Source organism: Caretta caretta, chromosome 4 (assembly GCF_965140235.1).
Source record: "Caretta caretta isolate rCarCar2 chromosome 4, rCarCar1.hap1, whole genome shotgun sequence".
NCBI classification, from domain to species: domain Eukaryota; kingdom Metazoa; phylum Chordata; order Testudines; family Cheloniidae; genus Caretta; species Caretta caretta.
The window spans coordinates 64,466,003-64,480,000 of record NC_134209.1 but is presented as its reverse complement, the minus strand read 5'-3'; the positions used below and the strand labels follow the sequence as shown (position 1 = coordinate 64,480,000).

At 42.8% G+C, this 13,998-nt stretch overlaps 1 protein-coding gene across 2 annotated transcripts in view; it reads left to right on the top strand.

Annotated features, from left to right (window-relative positions):
• The window catches only part of LOC125635374 (uncharacterized), a 35,717-nt gene extending 22,273 nt beyond the window's left edge, over positions 1 to 13,444 (top strand). Inside the window, exons 8-12 of one of the 2 annotated variants that reach the window (XM_075127715.1) lie at positions 937 to 1,113; positions 3,134 to 3,160; positions 9,491 to 9,570; positions 10,266 to 10,341; positions 10,787 to 13,444. In XM_075127715.1, the coding sequence (XP_074983816.1) occupies positions 937 to 1,113; positions 3,134 to 3,160; positions 9,491 to 9,570; positions 10,266 to 10,340 (359 nt within the window). In that variant the 3' untranslated portion in view covers position 10,341; positions 10,787 to 13,444. The remainder of the gene's footprint in view (positions 1 to 936; positions 1,114 to 3,133; positions 3,161 to 9,490; positions 9,571 to 10,265; positions 10,342 to 10,786) is intronic. The other variant, XM_075127716.1, reaches the window with a different exon arrangement.
• Positions 13,445 to 13,998: the final 554 nt, after the last annotated feature.

Here is a 13,998-nt window from a genome sequence, read left to right as displayed (position 1 = left end):
ATAGAACTCTAAAATACGAACTAATGGGATAACTGCTAGCAGTAATAGGTTGTTATCTGCTATGTGAACCAGCCACTAGATGGGATCAGACATGCACTTTACCAGTGGGTTTTGCAGTTATTTGCTAGACAGCAATGGAATGATGACATAAGGAAATCCTGGGTTGCAGTCCAGGTTCTGGAAGGGAGTGTGCTGCAGTGGTTACAGGCCTTGCTGCAGTTCTGTCTGTCCCTGTCCTTTAGCATGTATCCCACAGTTTGTCTCCTCCCCACCTTCATCTTATTCCCTACCCCTTCCCACAGCCCATCTCTGCTCCTCTGTTCTGACTTCTTCCCAGCCCAGCTCTGGCCCTTCAGGATTTGAGTCAGGCAGCTTTCACCTTTCCTGGGGGCCAGCAGGGGGAGTAGTGCCAGCACTGAGTAATGACAGACAGTCTCTCTGCTCTCAGTTTTGGCGTCTGGCACCACAGCAGCTCTCAGTGGGCAGGAGGAGCAAGTGCAGCGCAAATCCTGCTCAGTTCCTGTAGCCCTGGGCATTCAGTGCACGCTGCTGAATGTGTGCAAACTGAGATTTTTCAGAGGTTTATAACTTAGCCAGATTTAGGCAGATTTTCACAGCGAGGGCAAAAGGCACAATCCCAGTACCAGTGTGACTCTATTCAAATATCAAGTCTTTGCTCCAAAGCATAGGGGGCTAGCCCATGTAGGAGAAAAGGATGTAAGAATATTTTTCACAGGGGTAAAATGTTGCTTAAATGGGCAAACACTTTAGCTGAAACTTTCCAAAAAGCTCAGCCTGAATCATTAAAGTTGGGCAAAGTTATAAGCAGCTGAAACCAGAGTCTTCTAAGGAAAGTGTCTGATAGAGTTAATAAAAGGCACTGCTATCAGCCCCACCAGTGATAATTTTTTTCCTTTAATATTATGTGTGCACAAGATTTAGGAGATGTGATGGCAGTGGAAGAGAACATCATTGAGGCGACCATCCCAGACACGACGGGGAAGACGACGGTAGCGCCCGTCACGGAGGCGACCGTCCCAGAGACGATGGGGGAAACGACGGAGGTCATAGTGCATAAGGACAACAATTTAGTCAACCTGCCTTTGGGGCCAGGTCTGTTTTTTTTAACTCATTATTTCCTTACAATGTTGAATCCGTTCTCCCCTCACTATGCACACTCTAGTCCTGTTAAGTCACTATTTTCTGCTCTTCCTGCCTCTCCTGCAGTGATGGACTCTTGCAAATTTCCCCCTCAAATCAGATTTCTTCCTCAAAGTCACATTGCTTAGACAGAAAAGAACTAAGGGTTTTCTTTGCCCATTCATCCTTCCTAGTGCAATGAGATGGTACAAGGCTCCTTTTCTTAACTGCTGTTAAGACCTGCTGCTTAAATCACCATTCAAGAAGGTGCCGTGAAGGTGCCCTTAAAATGCCTGCACTACAGTCTTAGAGATTCAGCCAAGTTCTTGCTATCCCCAGTTTCAGAAAGTGCAGGGCTCAGTCCAGGTTTAAGCTAAGCAGTCCTTTGCGGCCTGATGCAGCTTCTGTTATATCAAGGTAATTTTGGCCAGAGTGTACTTGCTGGCCAAAGAGCTAATAATGCCTCAGTGATTTGATTTGAGGAAGTAACTGCAGTATTATAAACCTCATTGAGACATTGATTATACTCTCGTCACATCTTCAAGCTTTTCTTTGCAATCATCAATTTTAAAAATGTAGACTCTAAGACAACACAGGATTTTAGTAATGAGCCCTCAGCCTGTGCCTCTTGTGTCTAGCCCTTAATCTGGCTCACAGAAGGCAGGAGGTAGCAGCAGAACCCAACTGTCAGGGTAGGTGGAGGAGACAGGGGAGCTACGGAAAGCAGCTGGAGCTATTTGTGAGGAACAGATGGGTTACTGAGGGGAACTAAGGAGAGGAAGCAGGAGCTGTTGAGAGGGAGCAGGAATGATGGGGAGCAGAAACCATTGAGGACAGGAGATATGAAGTGAGCTCAGAGGGGATATGAGCTGCGGGAGGAGTAGGAGTTGCTGTGTGGGAAATGACCTAACGGGAGAACAGAATATGGGGGAATGGGGCTAATGTCACTGTGTCGTTACCCCCTCTCCCCCAGCTTCACTCCAATAACTCACAGACTCCATCCTTCCAATGAACTGTGATCCCTTGGTTATCCTTGGCTCTCCACAAAGCTGCTTCTGAGGTCCCCACAAGACCTCCCCCGTCTTCTGAGTGATGTAAGAAATAAAGTCCTGCCTCCCCAAACCTGCTCCTGCTGCTTTAGAGGGAATCTTGTAAGGGAAATCTGGTGTCAAACCAATGCCTTTCACAAGCACTAATGCCACAATTTGTATGGAAGTTTGTGCCTGTATGCAAACTATGTATATCTATGCAAATTAACTTAAGTAACAATTTACATAAAATCACAGAGCTTCACGAAGCTTGAGAGCTATGCTCTTGTCATGGTAGGGCCTCAAAGCCAGAGTTAGATGGGTTTTTTGAGGTGTATTGTTCTCCTCCAGCAGCTTTTAGAACTGTTCTGCTTGCCCTGCAGATGGCTGCTGGATTTCCTTCCCCCATCCCAGCTGTCTGCTCTGTGCTTCTCACTGCACCATACCTGAGGCAGAGAGTGGAGTAACCAGAAGAAAGTCAGGAAGGAGAAGTGACATCAGGCCGCACCCTCGTGCTCCTCTCCACCTGAACCCACACTGTCAGGATCCACCTTACCTCATTAGTAACAGAGTATTATTAATAGTTTTTTGTATTACAGTGGAGCTGAAGGCTACTGTCAGGATTGGGGCCTCATTGCACTAAGTGCTGTATGAACATGTAAGGAGAAACAGTCCCTGCCCCAGAGAGCTTATAGTCTAGACAAAAGAAAGATGTAGGGAGGGTGAAATGGGATGCAGCATACAAGCAAAATGCTCAGCGTGAATATAAGCACGCAGTAATTAATAGCTGGAAGGGAACTTACTAACTGTGACAGAGAAGTCGCATGTTATTATTTGTTTCTGGTAGCACCCACATCATGCTAGATGCTGTACAAGCACAAAAGAAAGCGAGGCCCCTGCCTCCAAAGAGCCTATTTTTCCCCTCAAAATTAAATTTGTTGTTTTTTTTGTTTTTTTTTCCATAGAGAAAGAACAGCAATTATCTGGACTAGGTATGTCAACAACTTTAATATGTATATTTCGACTTTCCAATAGGCTTCCCATGTCTTTCTCACTGCTGGGTTTCTTTCACCATTGCAAGTTTTGAAGAACAGACATTAAGACTGGATGTTTTTTAAAAGTTATGTTTTAGTTCAAAAGGATTTTTGGCGGGAGCGGGGAGGATTTCTATGGCCTGTGTTACACAGGAGATCAGACTAGATCAGTGGTTCTCAAACTATTGTACTGGTGACCCCTTTCACATAGCAAGCCTCTGAGTGCGACCCACCCCCTTATAAATTAAAAACACTTCTTTATATATTAAACACCATTATAAATGCTGGAGCCAAAGCGGAGTTCGTGGTGGAGGCTGACAGCTCATGACCCCCCATGTAATAACCTCACGACCCCCTGAGGGGTCCTGACCCCCCAGTTTGAGAACCCCTGGACTAGATGATCACAGTGGTCCCTTCTGGCCTTAGAATCTATGAATAAGAATGCTCACGACACTAATCCCCTTATGTACTCTTAATCTGTCCCAAGCAGTTTTGACCCCAAAAGCGAGAAGAGTCAATGACTCCATGAAATCTATAGGGGCTTTGTTATGGCGATTGATTTCATGTGGTAGGCACTTAGTTTTTATACTGCTGCCTATCACCATAGTATCTAAGATAAAAAGTTCCCCAGTTCAGGGATGGGGATCTGAGCCCAGAGGTCCAGATCAAAGGTCTTTAGGCACTGATCTGCCTCTTTAGGTGCCTAAGTCATTTACCATTGCAAGTTTTGAAGAATAGACATTATATTGCATGCCCAGAATGGCCTGAAAAGAACTGCATCTATAAAGGAAATTTTAGAAGACTTTTTCTTTAAGTGCAAACCTTAATATTATTGTTGTATATTCATCTGACTAATAATAATGCATTGTGCTATATTAGTAGTTAGTATCCACTGAAGTACTATTGATTTATTTTTATTTTAATAATAACTTCAGTATCTTTTTTTTCTCACTGACTACCCTAATTCCAATTACTCCTTGTATGCCAAGACTGGGGTTCAGTATGGGAGAGTGTGGTGAGTGGCTAGGAGAGACAAAACAAAGGAAAATGTTACTATTACTTTTCAAACATACTTTTTGGTTTTGTGACTAGCTATAGTTATTAGTGTAAAAAGAAAAGGAGGTCTTGTGGCACCTTAGAGACTAACCAATTTATCTGAGCATAAGCTTTCGAGAGCTACAGCTCACTTCATTGGATGGCTCACGAAAGCTTATGCTCAAATAAATTGGTTAGTCTCTAAGGTGCCACAAGTACTCCTTTCCTTTTTGCGAATACAGACTAACACGGCTGCTCCTCAGAAACCACTTATTAGTGTGCTTTTCCCCTACTATGTGATGTTTTCTCATTTAACTCCTTAAACAGAACTTTTTGCTGAGGTTTTACAGTACTCAGATGCCTTAAGCAAAGGTTCATAAGCTTTTTTCATAGTGTGGACCACCTTTTAACAGAGGAATTGTTTCATGGAACCTCTCCCCTCCACAATTACATAACATCTCTGTGGCTACTACAGCAGTTGCTTCTACAGAAATTAAACAAGGGTTTTATGTATTGTAGTTGTCTTATCATAGAATCATAGAATATCAGGGTTAGAAAGGACCTCAGGAGGTCATATAGTCCAACCCCCTGCTCAAAGCAGGGCCAATCCCCAACTAAATCATCCCAGCCAGGGCTTTGTCAAGCCTGACCTTAAAAACTTCTAAGGAAGGAGATTCCACCACCTCCCTGGGTAACGCATTCCAGTGCTTCACCACCCTCCTAGTGAAAAAGTTTTTCCTAATATCCAACCTAAACCTCCCCCACTGCAACTTGAGACCATTACTCCTCGTTCTGTCATCCGCTACCATTGAGAACAGTCTAGTTCCATCTTCTTTGGAACCCTCTTTCAGGTAGTTGAAAGCAGCTATCAAATCCCCCCTCATTCTTCTCTTCCTCAGACTAAACAATCCCAGTTCCCTCAGCCTCTTCTCATAAATCATGTATTCCAGTCCCCTAATTATTTTTGTTGCCCTCCGCAGGACGTTTTCCAATTTTTCCACATCCTTCTTGTAGTGTGGGGCCCAAAACTGAACACAGTACTCCAATGAGGCCTCACCAGTGTCGAATAGAGGGGAACGATCACGTCCCTCGATCTGCTGGCAATGCCCCTACTTATACAGCCCAAAGTGCCGTTAGCCTTCTTGGCAACAGGGGCACCTGTTGACTCATATTCAGCTTCTCGTCCACTGTAACCCCTAGGTCCTTTTTTGCAGAACTGCTGCCTAGCCATTCGGTCCCTAGTCTGTTGCGGTGCATGGGATTCTTCCATCCTAAGTGCAGGACTCTGGCTGAAGCGAGGAAGAGGAGCCAACAATATGAGACTAGCCAGCTCTCTCTATGGTCCAAGAGTAGGGAATCTCTGCCTTGAATTGTAAACCTTCTGTAAGTGGTTACATTCAGGAATTTATTGAAAAGACAAACACTCAGTCAAAATTATACCATTTAATTACAGGACCTGAATTATTGGCTTTTAAAGAAACATCTATTCTGATGGATTTGGGGGGGTCAGATCCCATGAGGTGGTACTAAGCATCTTCCACTCCCAGCACTTCACAAGGGGGATAAATACCGTGAGGGAGTTATTTAAGTTAAGGGCCAATGTTGACACAAAAACAAATGGCTATAAACTGGCCATCAATACGTTTAAGTTTGAAATTAGATGAAGGTTTCTAACTATCAGAGGAGTGAAGTTCTGGAACAGCCTTCCAAGGGGAGCAGTGGGGGAGAAAAACCTAACTGGCTTCGAGACTGAGTTTGATAAATTTGTAGAGGGGATCCTGTGATGAGACTGCCTACAATGGTATGTAGCCTGTCTATGACTGCTAGCAGCAAATATACCCAACGGCTGATGATGAGGCACTAGATTGGGAGGGATCTAAGTTATTACAGAGAATTCTTTCCCAGGTGTCTGGCCACTGGGTCTTGCCAAAATGCTCAGGGTCCAACTGACCAGCATATCTGGGGTTGGGAAGAAATTTTCCCTTGGGTCAGATTGGCAGAAACCCTGTTTTGTTTTGTTTGCTTTTGGGTTTTGTTGTTTTTTGCCATCTTCTGCAGCATGGGGCATGGGCCACTTGCAGATTTAAACTAGTGTAAGTGATGGCGTCTCTGTAACTTTAAGTCTTTAAGTGACATTCTAGCTGTCACCTACAACCCCCAACTAAAACCTCTCCAGCGCATCATCAAGGATCTACATCATATCCTGAAGGATGATCCCTCACTCTCACAGACCTTGGGGGACAGGCCAGTCCTCGCTTACAGACAGCCCACCACCCTGAAGCAAATACTCACCAGCAACTACACACCACACCACAAAAAAACCAACACAGGAACCAAACCCTGCAACAAACCCCGGTGCCAACTCTATCCAAATATCTATTCAAGGGACACCATCATAGGACCTAACCACATCAGCCACACCATCAGGGGCTTGTTCACCTGCACATCTACCAATGTGATATGTGCCAACAATGCCCCTCTGCAATGTACATTGTCCAAACCAGACAGTCTCTATGCAAAAGAATAAATGGACACAAATCTGACATCAGGAATCATAACATTCAAAAACCAGTAGGAGAACACTTCAATCTCCCTGGTCACTCAATAACAGACCTAAAAGTGGCAATTCTTCAACAACAAAACTTCAAAAACAGACTCTGGAACAAAAAACAAAACTGGAATTGCAGAACTGGAATTAATTTTCAAACTAGATACCATCAGATTAGGCCTGAATAAAGACTGGGAGTGATTGGGTCATTATAAAACCTAAACCTAATTTCCCCAATACTAATTTTCCCCTACTGTTATTCACACCTTCTTGTCAACTGTCTGAAATGGGCCACACTCATTACCACTTCAAAAGTTATTTTTCTTCCCTTGGTATCCTGCTGTCAATTGAATTGTCTCATTAGACTAACCTCACACTTGGTAAGGCAATTCACATCTTTTCATGTATTTATACCTGCTGCTGTATTTTCCACTGTATGCATCTGATGAAGTGGGTTCTAGTCCACGAAAGCTTATGCCCAAATAAATTTGTTAGTCTCTGAGGTGCCACAAGGACTCCTCGTTGTTTTTGCTGACAGACTAACACGGCTACCACTCTGAAACCTTTATTTTTAACCAGTTCACCTCAACTTTATGACACCCTGTTTTTTCTATGGATGGAAGAGCCACGCTGTGGCTACTAAATGGCTTCACCTTGGGTCATGTATCTCATCTATCTTCTGAAAACAATGTGAAAATGAAAGTAAATCTGAAAGAAAAAATGGAATGAAACAAATTGCAGGAAGTTAATGCTTGAAATCCTGCAAAAGGCATGTACTGGTAAGGCTACCTTGCTCTAAAATGGGGTGGGCAATCTATGGCACATGTGCCAAACATGGCACGCAAGCCAATTTTTAATGGCACGCTTCTGTCTGCTGGACCTGGGCAGACAGCAGCATGCCACTAAAAATCTTGCCCGGCCCGGTCTGCTTTTTTCCGCCTCCCGCCCATCACTCTCTCCTTGCAGGGCAGGCAAGCTTCCCCCTCCCCCCACCTCTTCCCCCAGTGTGCTGGGTTCCTGCCCCTCCTTCTCTCCCTCCCTGGGGCCGATCAGCTGATGGCCCTTGCTATGGAGGGGGAGAGGTAAAAGCGGGGCAGAGGTAAAAGTCGAGCCGCAGCGTGCTCTCTGCTCCAGGGACCTTGGGGAAAGGGGTGGAATCAGGGCATATCCCCTCCAGCCCCCTGCCATGAACTGCTCAGGGCAGGAGGCTGGGAGCACCCCCACGACCCCAGCCCTCTGTCCTGACCCCTTCACCCTCCTCACACACACCCAGCCCTCTGCCCTGACCCTTGAACCCTCCTCACACACACCCAACCCTCTGCCTTGACACCTGCACCCCCCCACACCCCAACCCTGTGCCCTGACACCTGCACCCCCCCACAACCCCAGCCCTGATTCTGGCACCCCACACACATACCCAGCCCCCACACACCTCATGCCCTGACTCTTGCACCCCCCACCACCCCACCCCCACCCTGAGCACCAAACGGGAGCTCCTGCACACACACACACCCTCATTCCCACCTGCACCCCTTGCACCAAATGGGAGCTACCCAAACTTCCTGCCCCAACCCTGAGCCCCCTCCCTCATTCTAGCTCCTGGCCAGACCCTGCACCCCAACTCCCAACCTGCTCCTTCACCCCCAGCCCTGTTCTCAGCACACTCCCACCCTCATCTCAGTGCAGAGAGAGAAAGAGAATGGCTAGAACCAGGGAGAAGTTAGGTACCTACTCTGTGTGGACAGGGCTGGGACCCCAAACCAGCAGTGGGCTGAGCGGGGCTGGCAGCCAAGACCCTGGCTGGCAGGAGCCGGCAAACAGAACCCCAGACTGACACTGCCAGTCTGGGATCCCGGCCGCCGCCCCCACTCAGCCCACTGCCGGTCTGGGGTTCTGGCTGCCTGCCTGCCTGCCTGCCCCTTGCCAGCTGGGGTCCGGGCTGCGGGCCCTGCTCAGCCCGCTGCTGGCCTAGGTGAACGGAACCCCAGGCCAGCAACGGGCTGAGTGGGCTGGCAGCGTAAGATCAGCATTTTAATTTAATTTTAAATGAAGCTTCTTAAACATTTTGAAAACCTTTTTTACATACAACAGTAGTTTAGTATATAATATATAGACTTATAGAGAGAGACCTTCTAAAAAATGTTAAAATGTATTATTAGCACGCGAAACCTTAAATTAAAGTGAATAAATGAAGACTCGGCACACCACTTCTAAAAGACCCCTGCTCTAAAAGGAGTCTAGCCATGTCACAAGATTGGGTTCATAGACTTCTAATAAAACTGCACAAATCATTTGTATTCCAAACATTTTCCAAGGGCAGGTCAAAAAGTTTGGATCCCATTGAGTGTCTTCATATAAAACATAGACCTATTGTTTGGGAAAATGTTCCTAAACTTAGTGCTGTCCTTCATGAAGTTCAGCAGACATTTAGGGGAGGTTAGGGGTTAGTTGTCCTGAGCTGATTTGCTAAGGTTTAGGTTATGTCACATTGTCCAGAAAAAGGCAGTCATAGCCACCATGTATGGTTCATTTTTGTGCTCATCAAGATTTTTTTTTTAATTTTGAAGTTTCATTTTTGAAGATCGAGATTTCACTGTATTATATAACTGTTATCTCTTATGCATTATATCCTGCCAAAGGATGTACTTGTTTGTTCCCTTTATTGATGACTCACAGTAACTAATGCTATTTGTTTGCTTATTCAGTGATAGGACTCAGCATTTCCTTTGGGATCCTCCTTATTTGTGGTGTCATTATTTATTGCTGTATATGGAAAAAGTCAAGAGTAAGTGTAAACTTTTTTATATTTATTATTCTTATATTTTTGTAATTATATTATTATTTTTAAATTTCTTCAGTGATCTCTCAGATTTGCACTGATCGTTTAATGAGGTTTCACCCACTGTTAGATCTCCCCGTGAGATTCTGCCAGTGGACGACATCCTTAATCCTTTTAGGATATACATATTTTCCTGATACCTGGATTATACTCCAGTCCTGGCCAATGCCAGCCACTTCTGGAGTAATGATGGTCCCTGGTTTGCAATGCTATCTCTTTCTGAGATACTTTTCTGTCACCAGGAGGTTCAGCACCAGCAGATGACAGTCCATCTGAAAATGTCACTGACCCTAAGAGAACATAGCCTATCCAGTTTAGATTGTGCTCTTTAGTTCTCTGAGGACTATAGGCAAGATGCATGGAAAGTTAATAATATGTTGGCACATTAACATTTCAAGCCATCTATCTGTAACCTTAATATTAAAAAATAAATTAATGCTTACTGAAATGTTAAAGAGTGAACAATTTTAACATGCAATGATATGATTGAAACTGATCGGTATGAGGAAAATAGATTACAGAGATTAAAAATAAGACCAGCAGATCTTTTATTATTATTTATTATTATAATATTTCCATTTGGTTTCTACAGCTTGAATGTGTACAGCAGTGATGTTAACATATTTCTATTTCCTGTACAGAAAAGCTCATTTGACTTGAACTCAGTAGAAGTAACTATTCCCTTAAATCCCATTGAAACAAAAGAACCAAGCTAAGGTAGAGTGTCCTTGGTTTTGTTCTGTTCTTTTGAATGTCCATTAAAATGGAGGGTGTAGGAGAGTACTCTTTATGATTGAGCATATATAATCTACTTGCGGCTTTACTCGGACTCTGTGAACCTACACACTAGAGCTGTGTGCTTCACAGGAATCCATGCCAACATTTTCTTCAGTTTCAACCAATATATAGTTTCACACCCCAAAAGTATCATTATGAAAAAAACCCTCAATCTCCAAACAAGACTCATGCAAAGCCATTTGCTACAGCATTAAAACCATGCAATACCATGGCCTGTGGGACTCAGCTTCACTTCTGAACCATGATTTCTGGTCCTTATTTTGTATTTGACTATATTATACACTATAGTGGGGTGTGTTAACCATCTTATTCTTAATTCATGTGAATTTTTACTGTTTCCTGTTTTTCTTTGTATCATTTTCAGGTGGGCAGAAGAAATGAAAGCACTCTCACTTAATAGCCATTCAAGAACATCTCACAAAAAGAACTAATATGGCTGAATATTCAGAGAGATTAAAATGGATTGGAAAAATTCAAAGAAATCTACTTAATCACAGAAAATGGCACTCTCAGTAGTGTAAACTTCTTTTTAAATGGCACATTTTGGTGTGTTCCTGAATCTAGTCACAGTAATAAGCAGATGTTCATTGGTGCTGGCTGCTACAAATCTTTATTCATTGCCTGTTCCTTTTTGGTTGTGGAAAAAAGCTCACCTTACTTTAATATAGTTCTCTAAGGGCCAAATTCCATCATTTAGGTACAAATCTGCACCAGCATATGAGGAACGGGGGGAGGCATAATCCCTCTCCTAGTTCTCTAGCATGCAGAAGAAGCATGCCATGACCCTTCTCTTCCTGCCCCTGCCTGCTTCCTTTAGGGGATTCGTGGCCCTGAGGGTGCACAGCAGGAGGGAGACACAGAGGGGGGCAGTCCCTGTGCTTCCCTGAGTATAGGAACTGGGGTCTTTCTGGGCCCTTATGTGGAGCCCCTAAGGAGTGCGGAGAAAACTCCTTACGCCCCCTGCTCCCACCGATTCATCTGCCCAAAAGCCTCTGACAATCTAGTCCCTAATTATTTGTACATAGCTTGTTTTTTAATAAATGACCTAAGTAAAAGTGAGTCTCAGCACAATGTATTGCTATTAAATGCAAAAATGATGCTGATGTACTGCTAAGATTGAAATGTAATCCTCACTAAAATCAGAAAATGTAAAGTTAAGGGACCAGAGCCTCAGCTGGTGCAAACTGACATAGCTTCCTTGGCTTCATTGGAGCCATACTGATTAACACCAGCTGAAGATCTGGACCCAGGTTTCCAGAGACACTTTTGCACAATAGGGATTTTTATCATCTAATCATAACACTTATATATGCAATAACACAAAACATTATATTTGTTCATCAAGTGTTATAAAATAATGTGTAGTTTTAACATGGAAGCCTACGATCCTGTATACTATGTTTACAGTTTTACAAACACAATGTAAGAAAACAATGCAGCTTATTTCCGTGGTATGAAGTTATTTGCTAACTAGTGTTACTGCAATCAGGGCTGTATGATCCTAGACGGAAAAACCCTTTTGTAATATATAGGCCTGTCTGCTTTTCCTCTCACACCAGTATAAATCAAGAATTTCTTCACCAGAGCTAATGAAGATACACCTGTGCAAAAACTAGTATAAATGCATAATCAGACCACTAAATGTGCAAGCTTTAAATTGGAGACTCTTTAGAGTAGAAATTGTGGTTTTCTTTTATCTCATTCAGCCCCTGTGCTTAACAATAACTATAATCAATAAAAAGGTGACAGTTAAGGTTGGGAATCTTGCATTTCCTGAATTTCATAGTACAGTCTAAGGGCCCTGTTCCACTACTCTACTCTGAGTGGGTAGCACTTATTTACTTACTGATGTCAATGGAACAACTTATGTGAGTAAGTACTATGCAATGTGAGTGCAGAATCCAGCACTTAGTAGTCGCATGCTTAAGTCTCAGTATACTATGTAAAGTTGGCATATTAATAAAGTGGCAAGGTGAGGCAGCATGACCCAGTGGGTATGGTACTAACCCAGCATTTGGGAGACCTGGATTCAATTCCTTGTTCTACCACAGACTTCCTGTGTGGCCTATAGTCAAGCTATAGTTTAATCTCTCTAGGCCTCAGTTCCCGGTATGTAAAACAGGAGTAATAGCAATTACAAGGATGTTGTGAGGATAAATACATTAAAGATTGAGGTGCTCAGGTAACAGGTGCTTTTGCAAGTACCTTATCCAGAAAATCTAATCATAGGTTTTGGCCTGTTTCCAAATCTGCTCAGGCATGATATCTTCCTTCTTAATAATAATACGGAATTGAGTTATATTAGCCTTCAACCAGTAATCAACATTCTATGAGGATGCAAAATCTTAAGTATAGAAGTTCCTTGCATGAGGGGAAGAGAAGATGAAAGCTAGTTCAGCACCATTAAGGGAAAAGGGAATTTGCCATTGACTTCAGTGGATCCGGATAAGACTGATCACACAGAAAGGTAATTGAAAATGCTGGCCACTTTTTTTCCTATGTGCTTAACAAATGAGAGCTAAAATCTTGCTTTTGTGTACACATGATCTGAGTTAAGGATGAGCTCATTACAAGAATTCTGTTTCATTCCAGTCTTGCTAAAAACTGCAATTATAATTATATTTTCATTTCCACAAAAAGAATAATAAACTCTGAATTTTGGAAGAGCAATCTATAATTTTGTTTTGCTTGATATAGACATAGTCTGCAGATTTCTGGGTATTTTGTTAAAGAAATGTCATAGTTAATTTGGATTAATTGAAAGTTAAGCATATGCTTAAATGCTTTACTACATTTTATTGCCCTGCATGGTTCTATAGTGCTGGTTGAATGTTGCAGAAGCAGGCTCAAAGATATTTGTTCATGCGCCAGCAGTTCAGGTCAGCCATATTTATGCCCTTTTTTTATTTGCTGTTCCTTAATACTTGTGTGAGTGGTATTTTCCTTTTCCAAATGTTTGTGGAATGGCTGTATTTGTGTGAACAATATTATTTGTGTTCTAACAGGAGTATTTGTTATTCAATATTTGGTGTCCACCATTTGTTACTGTCCTATTTAAAATGTTTGTCAGCCAATGAGCAATCAGAAACAATACTATGTGACTTATGTGATCAATTCCACACTATGAGTAATGAATACCAAATAGTGAACAACTCAGAAGTCGAAAATGGTTTGTCCTACCTATCTTGTTCATGTTTACATTCCAGTATAACATGTACATTAGGAGAAATCTATATCAGTGAATGTGGATTTAGTGGTGTATTGTGCTATGGCTGCACTGTCAAAAAGGTACAAAGCACTTTCCCTATACCTTTTAATCAGAGTAGCAATCTATGATAGGCCTGTCTCAGCAGTGTCAAGGAATATTTTCATTATCTCCTTACAGTCAATGGACAAATATTGCACATTTATGTTTGTTTTTTATTCTAATCAAAATCTCACTATACTTTAATGCTGCATTTGAAAGAAAATATTAGACAATGCTGTAGTTTGCTAATAACCTGTATAAGTATAGTTCAAATCTGCATTCTGAAAAAAGCCTCTGGCCCAAACATCCTATGTCAGATACTGAATATG